General features: G+C 46.9%; 1 protein-coding gene across 1 annotated transcript in view; it reads right to left on the reverse strand.

The window, feature by feature from the left end:
• The window catches only part of LOC146191629 (glutamate receptor 1-like), a 30869-nt gene that overhangs the window by 5402 nt on the left and 13212 nt on the right, over positions 1–12255 (reverse strand). The window contains exons 3-10 of the mRNA XM_084600356.1: positions 11759–12121; positions 10997–11247; positions 8734–8847; positions 7987–8184; positions 6464–6571; positions 6028–6129; positions 4056–4259; positions 2725–3080 (exon numbers count right to left, since the gene is read on the reverse strand). Coding sequence (XP_084456482.1) covers positions 2725–3080; positions 4056–4259; positions 6028–6129; positions 6464–6571; positions 7987–8184; positions 8734–8847; positions 10997–11247; positions 11759–12121 — 1696 coding nt within the window. The remainder of the gene's footprint in view (positions 1–2724; positions 3081–4055; positions 4260–6027; positions 6130–6463; positions 6572–7986; positions 8185–8733; positions 8848–10996; positions 11248–11758; positions 12122–12255) is intronic.

The raw sequence follows: 12255 nt of genomic DNA on the forward strand, positions 1-12255 counted from the left end.
TTCGCACTTGTAGCCATGCGCATCACCCACGTCTCCTCCAAAAGGCTGACTATATTACCGAGATGGCTAGGTGGATACGTCTTTACCATAGTGATTGATGCGTCATCTTATCCTAATCCGAACATGAACACGGCACTGCGCTTGTATTAAGCACTAACTTCTCTCAGACCTGTTAGAACGCGCAGATATAGTACACAACAACACGCTCTGTCGTGTTTCTGCTAACTGTGATCAAAATAGCTCACGTTTTCATCGTGGAGCGGCATAGCCCATCAGGATGAAAGGGATTCAAACATTTCGGCGAGGTACTGCTTAGGACCGATGCCATAAACAACTAACATCGTGGTTAATTTTCGACTACCATTTGGGGTTACGTTGATGCATAATTCAAGTGTGATCCAGTGTTCCGTAGTGGAGTTTTTGAAAGCAGTACAGTGGCATGAAATGGCATCTACTTTGTTTTCTTGTTTTCGTTCGGTTTGTGTCTAATTCGTTGCGAATTTTTTCCAGTGTGTGCTTCTCCTTGTCACCGCGTCATACACTGTGATATACGGTAAGGGCATTAGAGTGTGGTAGGTTGTCCTGGTGGCCAACAAGAAACGAAGAAGGGGAAAAGAATATCGCGCGTGATTTTGACAGCCGAGAAAACTTTAGTCTGGTAGCCTACTAATTCTGAGTGTCCCAGATGTTTGTGTTTGCATGCACTTTCGAGCCCACATGCCACGAAGGAACTGAAGACGGGAATCGGAATGAAAAGTAATTGACAATTTATGCGTGGAAAACGTGTGAGTGAACGTATCGTGAAATCCTTACTCTCACGAGCAGACTTAGCAAGTTTTCTCTAAGAACATTCATTTTTGCTCGCCAAGATGCAGACCCTTATAGCACAGAGGAGGTGTAATAGTGTAGTTATATACTGGACGCGACGGATGCCTTCTGTGTGCGCATACACGTCATCATCTGTTCACTGCGCAGGCACCAAGTATATTTAGGCATGCGTTTCTCCCAGGCTGTCCGGTTCGGTTCGGGTTCAGACCTTTCGGGTTCAGATTTGGTTTCAGCCCCGGAGACACAATCCGCTCCGGTTCCAGCCAGTTGGACCCTGCCCGAACCGGTTCAAACGGGTTCAAATGGGTTCAGAAAACAAAAAGACTTCTGGTGGGTTGTTTTTATTTCATTTTTTAACTGAGTTTTCTTTCCTGTTCCAGTACATAATAAAAGCTGCAAATTGAAAATTCATATAGTATTTAGTTTATTGTTTTTGTCGTCAGATGTGACGGACTCCACTTGTTATACAGAACTCAACAAAATGCTTTTAATGAGTGACCGACAATAGTAGCAGAGTGGGCTTATCATTCTGAAGTCCCGGGGAACCAAATTACATCTGCTGGCGTCACATCGCATAGGGCTGCTATGTACAGTACTCACGGATTGAAATAGGACACTCGGAGCGCGTGGCCGTCGCTGCATGCAAGGCAGTGTGGTAAACAACAGGCCGGCTTATTGGCGACCGGAAGAAGCAGTTCTGCTTTTTAGATGTTCTCCCCCTCGCGCTATACCACAATGAAGCACCTTGGTTCCATGAGCATCCACGGGCGGCGCTGCATGCAGCGACGGCCACGCGCTCCGAGTGTCCTATTTCAATCCGTGAGTACTGTACGTGCCATATGACTCATAGAGAATCGTCGAACGATGGGAAATAAAATGAGTTCCGAATTTTTTAACAGATTCGCCCTTTCGCTTTTGAGTTGTGCATGGTTATATATTTATTTACCTAAATACGCAACTCAACTGATTTATATGCTGTTGTTTCACTGCCCGGGAAGTTTCTCCAATGGGGCAACTTTCTCCATGAGCCATGGCGCCATTGCGCAGTGCAGCGGCCACCCGTGTTCGAGATGAAGCGATAGCCCGACACCAGATTGGTGCTTTGCATGTGACAATATGTTTTCCTTTGTTCTTGTCCCCTTTTCACAAGGGATGATTTTCAATGCAGTTGTGATGTCTGCGGTGTGCAGCGGCGTTTTGGAAATAAGTGAGAAAGCGCTTTGTAAGCAGGGTTTAAAAAAATATAATGAAGGTATGTTACAGCAAAAGTGGGTCGGAACCGTACAGTGAACCGGTTTTGATCAGTTCCTCCTTTCTGTTCTGGTTCGGGTTCAGTTCGAAGATGGCGGAAAAAATGCGGGTTCGGTTCGGTTCCGGTTCCGGTTCGCCACTCTGGAACTTTCTTCCTCGGTATGGTAGGTTTTTGCCTTGTCGGCCGTCTTTGTCGGTCGGTGTACGTTGATTACCATCTCTGTGTACGTGTACCATCTCTGATTGGAATTTGCTTCCAGAATTTCTTTTCCAAAGCAGTAATTTTAACAATGCACTGGAAGGTCATTTGTTTGGTTAGGCTGCTCAACTTTTTAGTACTTTATGTCTGTTTCCTTTGTTCATGCCGAATTGTGCTGTGTATTATTGTCTATTTTTATTTGTTAGACTGTCAAATGTTTTAATAATTACTATTACTACTATGATTCCTTTCTTCTCGCCGAATTGTAGTGTGTATTGTATTTTTTGTTTTTCTATGTGTAATTGCTACCTGGTATGCCCCTCCTGCTTGGGCCATAAGGCCTACAGTATTTTGAAATAAATAAATAAATAGTCTCGAAAAAGCTCACGCACTGAAAGCAATGGGAACTCAGGCCCAGGACATTACTGTTATTCTTAGTGCCGTACCTGGTCTTGAAGTTAGCGCACGGTATGTTGGGCCCAGGATAACTCGTCGGAGTAGGTTTCTCGGCGTCGGCTGCCGAGGCATCCGGTGAAGTCGGCGGCTCGTAGCAACAGTGCGTAGTCTTCACGGAGAAGACGCCGACCAGAAACAGAACGGTGTAGACGGCTAGCAGCGAGGCCAGGACTCCCATCCACAAGGACCACACGAACGGCGCCAAGAAGGTCCGCATGCCGACACCCTTCATCGTTGTCGACCTGGCAATTGCCGCTAGGCCTGTGGTGAGCACCGGACGCGTTAAGTCCACATCATGCCAGCGCTCAGCTGTGGCCGCCATGTTCCCCACGGCAACATCGGCCTCCTGCAAGTTGCCGAAGATCAAGAGTACTGTTGGCTGCTTGGAGAAAGCATCGTTTGCCTGCAAGCTCAATCTAACGTCTTCTGGCAGGTCAGGAAAAGAGGACTTCCGATATAAGAAAGAAAGAAAGAAAGAAAGAAAGAAAGAAAGAAAGAAAGAAAGAAAGAAAGAAAGAAAGAAAGAAAGAAAGAAAGAAAGAAAGAAAGAAAGAAAGAAAGAAAGAAAGAAAGAAAGAAAGAAAGAAAGAAAGAAAGAAAGAAAGAAAGAAAGAAAGGAGGGGCTGAAGAGAAATAAAAGTAAGGAAAAGGAAAGAAATGAAGAATAAAAGAGGAATTGCAAAAGCGCTAACAGAAACAAAGAAAGCAAGAAATAGATACAGAAAAACAAAAGAAATATAAGGAATCTGGAATGAACTGTAAAGACAGAGCGACAAAAACTAAGGACGAAGGCGTCTGCTTGAAACAACGTGCTCGAACACTGGAAAAACTGGCCAGGTATAGAGAAGGGAGGAGCACGAGAAACAACGGGAGAAGAGGACAAAGTAAGACAGATGCACGAGCGCGTGCGCGCACGCAAGCACACACATATACACACACGCAGAAAAAAATAGATGCCGTGGCTTTTTAATCCATGCTGACAGAAGGAAAAAGCACCGAAGTGAAAGGTACGGACATTTACACTTAACTTAGACTCATTTACACTGAACGTTGCTGTAACGGCATGGCCTGCAAAGCTAAACCCAGTTCCTTCCAAGAGGTCAGCATAATGCTTTCGAGTGATGCTCCGGCGAGTGCAAATGCAGATGCCATTTACTGCCCTTGATCTGCACTGGTAGGGTATATATGTAAGGTGCATGATTCATTGTCTTCAGCAACGGGCAGTGCTCACATTCAGGTATGAAAGAGCTCTTAGGCAAGCAAGCTAAGGATCAAGAAAGCAAGCTAGTGATGCTGAAAAACAAGGAACAGCCTCGCTCACCCCGTTCAGCAGCTCGCTGACGAGCGCTTCCCAGGAGTCGGAGTCTTCCGTCGCCGAGGCTCCGCCCTTGGTCGCGTGGATGGCATACTTGATACCTGTGATGCGGCTTATGGATTCCATGAGGTCCTTGCTGAATCCTTCATATTTGGGGTTTGCTGGGTCTACATCGATTCCACGATTCTTCCGCATTAAAAATGGTTCAGTCTGGTTTGCATGATCGAGAAGAAAGGAATAATAATAAAGGGAGGTGTGGGCAAAGGAATGGTAGGTTGACTCATAAAGTTGCTCCCATGTTTCACACGGAGTCATTACGACATCTTTGCGAATGATTAGACGTCACGAAGCTACGCGCGGGACATGACGCCGTAGCGGTGTGGTCAGGATTAGCTTTGAGCCCATGGAGTTCTTAGAAATGCAATAACAACGTTGATCACACGAGTGACTGAATTTCGTCTTTGGCAACCGCATTTTGGGATTCGATCCTGCAACCTCGAGTAGCAGCCGTGCCTTCTCGCCACTGATACATGCGTCGACTACTCAGAAAACTCACGTCCCGTGGGCTGACTGCATTACATGGCATATTTTCCTATCATTGCCAATTATATTCAACCTACGCACAGCTGCACTGATTAAATGGTCGCGCACAGAAAACAGATAGATGTCAAAGCCAGGCGTAAAGCTGTATTGTTTGACATCAACAGAAGACGCCATGGCATGGCTGGAGCAAAGAAAGGACGCGAGCTCTTGTAGGCAGTGTTTAAGGTTGCCACTTCTAATCAGTGAGTCGGTAATGAAGCTGCGACACCTTATTTATTTTTTCTCGCTAAGAAACAACGCAAAGACAGAGCAAGAACAACGGGCAACACGAGCCCTGACTACAGCACTTTTACGCTGTTTTTCAAGGTGAACTCGCGCGCCCATCTGTCACGCTTCCATGTCAATGCGCTTGTAAATGACATTGCTTCTCAAGTGTACACTGCCGTACGGCGAACAGCGCTCCTTCAGCAAGAACTCAAGTGCGTATTCTTATGTTAAATGAACTGGTCAGACAAGCGCTACAGTCTTGCCTCACTCTGTATTTGCCCTCTTGACCCAGCGACGTGCCATTCCTTTTGCCACGAATCCTTGGACGACGTTTCTGACTGTTGGTGGTGATCGTCCATGCATCCACACTGCGGTTTCGTGTAATAAGTTCGAAAGCCTTTCGAAAAAATTAAGAAGTTATGCCGCCGCTGGCAATTAGTTAAATGCGTTCATGGGAAACGAAGCGAAATGGGTTGAATGGACGCATTAGCATATTGTTGAAAGAAAAAATTGGGACTAACTAATGCCACGGGGAGAGACTAGTTTGGGCTGAACAAGGGTGGTGGTGCGTGCTCACCATCTATATACCTCTACTATTTCTGCTGGGCCAACTGCACCACAGTTACAGTATATTGTCACGTGGTGGTGACAATGTCAGGAATAATGTCAGGCTGACTGAGGCGTTACTGAAACGAACTCTATATTTGGCTGGCTTCAGCACACAAAAGAACTGAACGACTGCGCGCCGGCAGTTTCAACAAACGTTTTCTGTGATCGCAGGCGAACAGATTCGCGTCCACTTTCGGCAGCGCCCACTCAAAAAAAAAAAGAAAAGTACAATTGCGAGCTTTTGACATGCAGTCGTCTACGGCTATGTCGGGCAACGTAGAACCAAGGGCACACTAATGAGAACGTCCCGCATAAATGTGGTAGCATCTTTCCCAAGGCTGCGTACCGGTGGTTTTGAGCATGAACCAATGAACACTACATAACTTTGCGAAAGCGTCACAAAAGTTCAAAATATATTTTCTGCTGAACAGTGTCAATGCGCAAAGTCTTGTTGCGGTATCAGCGCTCGTGTCTAACCACCAAACATCGATGCCTGGTACGACGGCAGAGCAATTAAATAAACCGACCTGCAAAGCAATTTCTACTATAAGCCACTTACCAAAGTCGCTGCCACCCTGTAGACGTAACCTTTGTCTTCCTTGGGGTGTGATTGGTGTTGCTGCCCAACTGGCATGAAGCCACGGCTCGACCAAGTCCCAGTCTGAAAAAGCAAACTCGAGTGAGTAAATAATTGGGGGTACAACACTCATTGAAGGATGTGACGCCGCTGTTTTAATCGATCCCGTCTTCGGCGTCCTTCGCCGATCCCCGTTAGCATCATTCGCTGATTTACTCGCTTGGCTCTTACACATACAAAGCTATAATACCAAAACAAACAAGAATTTTTTTTTTTACCCGCGATGATGAAAGGGCAGAACTCCCAAACATCAAAGAGATAAATACTATCAAAATAAACGGTTATTTAACACTCGCACATAGGCGCCAATTCCAAATATACAATATATTACTCGCATGGAGTAGCTCGTGCTTCTCACCTTAAGCCACTGGTTTTTTCCGTTGACTTGAATCACGTCTACCGTGAAATTGACGCGACAACCTCTCTCGTCGAATTCGACCCGCCCTGTCTTCCCGTCAAACACAACCTGCAAACAAAGGCAATTTCTCCAAGACAATAGCGCACCATGCATAAAGAAAGTTTAAAATCAGTTGCGCAAATTACTTGCATCGTACCTCCAGCCATATGGCTCGGTCGGCATTCACCTCTTTTCTTTACTATATTACCTCTAAGTCCGCATTAACTACTCTTTGAACATATATTATCCTCAGAATGTGGGTCTATGCATTCTCGGGGATATATTTAGGTGTTGCTTTACTACATTGATAAATCGACATACGACAAATGAGCCGTGCAAATACTCAGATGTGAAGTCGTAGTCCCTGGCATTATGATGAGTCCCTTAAGCGTTCTAATGAAGCAGAAGACTTATTTCCCTAATCATAAGGCAGGGCGCGAATTAAACAGGGCACAATGATACAACAATCAGTTCAGTCGTTCAGTCGTGTCCGACTCTTCGTGACCCTATGGACCATGTCACGCCACGCTTTCCGGTCTCTCACTATTTTCCTAACATCACGATACATTTAAGAAGCAAGCTTGGCATAGATAATAAAAAATAAAGAATACTCAGAATATAGTACACAAAAGTCCTGCTAACACAACATTTCAAAGCTTCTTCACAGAGCTCTGTCACAAAGACTTTGCGGCACTAACGTCAGTAACGGCGCTACCCCACGCTTATTACCTATTTATCTCCGCCCGCATCAGCCATTCTATGAAGGAGGCTGAGAAAGAAGTAGGTGGAACCAGAAGCCAACACTTCGTACGCCCTTTTTACCTGACCCGGCAACGTATCGGCGCCATCGCGCTGTTTCTGTTCATAAATATGGAGGCATGATATGCCACATACGACCTGATCAGCGCGCGTAATACACTCTATGTCGTATTGAGGGCCGCCGAACTGAAAAGAACCAGATCGGCCTAGCTATAGCCTGCTAGTAAACAACTGTAGGGAAAATAAGGGTATAGTTATGAAACACATACAAAAAAGCCAGCCACTGATACCAATCGCATGCCACTAGTGGGATACTAACCCATGACCTCCTTATACCACGATCAGTGCTCCCCCACTGAGCGGCGGCGGCGGCTGTTTAATCTTCGACCTTCTTGGTTATTTATGTGACGCGTAAACTATTCTTGAGGGTGTTCAGAAGCGTCACCCTCGTCCATACTGCTGGACGTGTAATGTCATTGTCACCCGACGTCATAGGTTCATATACCGCAGCGTTTGGTTGTTTTTCGTCTACTTTCTGGTCAACTAATTCCACAATTACAATATTCGCTCACGTTGATAGAAACCCTCCACTATGCTTTCTTGGTATCAGTGGGTGTTGGCTTTATTTGTATGTATAGCCTATTGGTGTCAACAATGGGACGGCTTTCATCGTGACACAGGGCTATCGCACACGGGGCCTAGAGAGGTATACTGTTTCAGCGTACGCCCTTGAGGTAGGCGTCGACGACGCGGCCCTGTTCCCGGGTGAGGTATGCGATGCGTCCGCACTCGGACGTGGCTCCCGGCGCGGTTCGCACGCGGTCCACAAAGAGGTCCCCGTTGCGGGCGGGGGGCTCCTCCCGGAGGGTCCGGTAGGCGCTTATTAGCAGCTGGGCCGCGTCCACGATGGCCGCCTCTTCAGCCTGCAGATAGTTGCGACAGCTCCGTCATTGATCAGTGACATTGATGTACTCTTGCAGCTGGGGAAGCACGATTACAGCAGCCCTAATTTCACCTTTTATTAAACCATCCGAGGAACCTGTTACGTTGCTGCGTCAGACCACGCATAAAGTATGGCCCAAACTTCAAAGCTTTAAGGCAGAGAGAAACTCCTCAATGATAGCCATACACAGGTGAGGGGATACCCCCTCCACCTTCTGCTGGTTTCCCCTCCCTATCTCCAGATAAAACAGGGGTGTGAAGGATATTGGGCAAAGAAACTGATGCAGCCTAGCATTACACCAACACATTTATTTCGTAGTGAAAAAAAATAAAATATATGACTTATTTCTTGCCCTTTTTATGGCGTACAGGTTTGTCTGCAATGTGATCTTGGCTTCGCGGATAGGCGTCCGGGGAAGCATTATGGCAGACAAAAAATGCAGAATGTACAAAAGCAACTTTCTGTCACGAAAATGTTAACACGGATTATATCTGTGCTGAGATGGCAGCTTAATAAAGGAAATGCTTACCGTTGTTTTGTAATTGTAGGTCTGCGTCAATTCCTCGGTGTTCTGAAACCTAAAAGCTGTGATGTTGATGGCAGCGAATTCAGAGACTCCTTCAAGATACCGGTGGCTTACAACCTGCAATAAAGGATAAAAAAAGATCTCAAAAATGTTTGGCACTCCACCATGGTAGTGCAGGGGTTAGGGCGCTCAAATACTGTGCCCAAGGATACGATATCGAGTCCCGGCCGCTTTTCGATGGACGCGAAAAGCAAGACGACCCAGTGCTGCGCGATGTCAGAGCACGTTAAAAGAACCCCAGGTGGCCAAAATTTCTGGACCCCTCTATTACGCCGTCTTTCCTAGTCTGCATGGACGTTAAAATTATAAACTAAACTAACTAAAAGTACCTGGCATTGCGCCGGGACAGCGTGGTCCATCACTTCTGCTTCGTTTTATTTTATCTCTCGCCGCTCCGATTGACGGGAATTCGGCGATCGCCTGAGTGGATCTCATTTTAAGTAATCATAAGTCAGCACTGAATTAGAGTGAAATATTTTCGTTATTCCGAAGCCAGCCGTGAATTTTGTAGTGGAAATGTGCACCGGGCCGGCAAACGACTGATATGTGACCAGCAATAAATCACTTTGCTTCCTATGGTGGTACGGAAAGAACAAAATGCATATCATCCCCTCTTTCTGAAGTTCCCTGGAACGACACAATGTGCCTATTTGATCTACCGGGTTACAACTTCCGAATTCGTGGATGTTGGCGAATGGCCTTGAGTTCTTCACGAGGCCCCACCTCGTCTCCTTCTCCTTGAGTCACTGACTGGTGATATTGACGTTTTCTGCACAAGGCCCAAACTCGTCTTTTTTTTCGATCTCCTCAGTTCACCGAGTGTAGCCAAATGACATTCAAGGCATCGCAAGGTCAAAGTAGGACTTAGTCGTTTTGGTGGTAACTCAGCTCATCCATGTGCAGTGCTTTAATACTACAGAAAATCAAAGCGGAGCGGCTTCGAACCGGTTAGGTTTGAACTGGGTACTCCGGTACAGTACCCGAGCGTGTTAACCACCGAGTCGACGCGGCAGGTGCTCTTTGTAACCACGTTTATGTAAGGTTAAACCTCCGTCATTTCATAGAAAAGACCCTGAATCAAGTTTCTTGACAACGTGAATGCACGCGTCAGGTGCGCGCCACTTGGAGTGTGAACAAGTACGTAACAGTTAACGTCCTGGTGAAATGCAAGCAAGGCTCGTGCGCTGAAGGAGCTTGCCTGATGGACTGGCCCGAAAATGGGAACCGGAATACAATGCGTGATCCCAATACCAAAGTAAACAACTGAACCTCCGGTGAGCTAACAGTGCTCCACAACACTAAAACGCAGATGAAACGCAATAGCATTGAGGGTCGGACCTACAACATGTTGGTACCGCCGGTTTGGGATGGACACACTAACCTAAAGTCCTTTAAGAATCTTTTTTTTTTTTTGCATAGCAGCACCTAATTTTACCTATTGTCTTTTGCAGCTTGTACGACAGGAAAGAAATCTACATTCAGGCCACTTCTCAAAAACAAAAAGAGCACTTAAAAATTATGGGGGACACAAAATCTACACCTTTAAGGGTGTGAGGCTATAGCGTATAAAGGCGATCAACCTACATGTAATGGCCCGCTTTAACCCAGCTGCAGGAACGTGCCTTCGTGGCCTAGGGGTAACGTCTCGACATTCAAGAGCAATGGAATGTTGGTTCTTATTCCGCCATCCGACCATAAATGAGCAACCTGTATCGGCAGCTCCTCCGAATTATCTAATAACAAACCATCAAAGAATCAGCACTTGGCCATATCAGTTGCTATATACCACTTACTAGCGACATAGTGGTGACATTTATCTCACAACTCCGGCGCTGGATTTTCTGCGTAACGAGGCCTTCGGAATAATCCGATTTCTCTAAGAGAAACTGGATTTGTCACTCGTCAACATACAGCTCGCGGACCCGTCAACAACAGCTCGCGGACCCGTTTTCTAGAAGGTGTGGCCTTCAAACGATATAGCGTTACAAAGATGCAGAACACGGGCGACCGTTTGGCTGATGAGACGCCCGGTGCTTTTGGAGAATCACACCTTCCTTTCTACCTTCAAAGCACCGTCTTTGCAGAGAAAAGAACGGGTAAGCTTCAAAGGTATAAGTGACGTCATGAAGGTAAATAAACATAAGCAAAAATTGTACCAGTACACTTCGATGCATCTGCCAATAAACTGCGTCATGTATATACTAACGGGCCTCGCGAGCACATAGTGGTAGTTCCTCCTGCCCATGTAGATGTCGCGCACGTGTCGGATGACGATGTCCTTGGCCAGCTCGTGGTCGCAGTCGAGCACCACCAGCTTGAGGCCATGAGGATCGACGCGCTCCATGGCCGAGAGCAGGGCGTGCGCCTCGGAACCGCGCGAAACGCGCAGTGCGCGCGTCACAGCGAGTCGCGCTCGGCCGCTCGGGGGCTGCAGCAACCGCTCCAGCGTCACCAGTGCTGCAGCGGTCAGACCAGGGAAAGTGCGAAGACAGGAGGTCACAACAGTGAAATGTTCACGCCCGAGTGCCGTGATAACAACATGCATCGCTTACTCGTCGCGCCAAAACGAGCAGAGCTAGAGGGAATGGAGCACGTCTTGGCTGTTCGTAATCGTGTTCGTTACGTGACAATTGTACCGCTGCACACATGGTTGATATTTACTATTTTTAGTTGTCTCACTTACTTGTGCTGCCAACACAGGCATGTATATAAATGCGACGCATACTCATGGGTTTCTTCGCCGAGTTTATTCAACGGCTTCCCACAAGGTGCATCGTCGCACTAGAACTTTATTTCTTACTTTAAAGCATTGGCCGTTAGTGGCCGTAGCATTTTACGAGTAATATAATTGTTTATTTCTTTTAACGTTTTTCGATTATCCGACAAAAAAAAATGAAAATAACATTGGCCTTTTTTTTTTTTTTTTCGAATGCGGATTTTACCATTCGCCTGACGAGGTATAACTTACCATGATCCGAATCGTAGAAGAATACGGCCGAACGGAAGTTCCAGGCCCGTGCAAGGTCCAGCACTGCCGCCGAAAGGTCGGGCATCATGCTGACTCCCAACCATTGCAGCTGCTCAGCCGACTCCCGCTGCTCGTGTTTCGTCGAGGTCTCGTCCGGGGTCGTCGTTGTTGTCCCGTTCGACGATGCGTCGTCCGGGCTGTCGGACGGAAAGAGGCTGCTGTTCTCAGCAGCGCAGCTCTCCGAGACCGTGGTCGTGATTCGTGGTACGTTGGTACTGGCGAACAACGAGCGCACAGCAGCGTCCGAGAGCCCCGACGTAGGCAGCAGGACCGTCGTTACTCCGGTACTCAGCTGTCGGCAAACTGAACAGAAGGGAAAACCCAGATGCGGTGACTTGGCAGAGCTGTGCGTTATCGAGACTTGCTCCCAATGCCTCTTTTGCGTGCTAAACAAAAATTGTTTTCTAGCAATCACTCATTGCATAATCTGAGAGCAG

Source organism: Amblyomma maculatum, chromosome 4 (assembly GCF_055883805.1).
Source record: "Amblyomma maculatum isolate TAMU_Amacu chromosome 4, ASM5588380v1, whole genome shotgun sequence".
Classification (NCBI taxonomy): Eukaryota; Metazoa; Arthropoda; class Arachnida; order Ixodida; family Ixodidae; genus Amblyomma; species Amblyomma maculatum.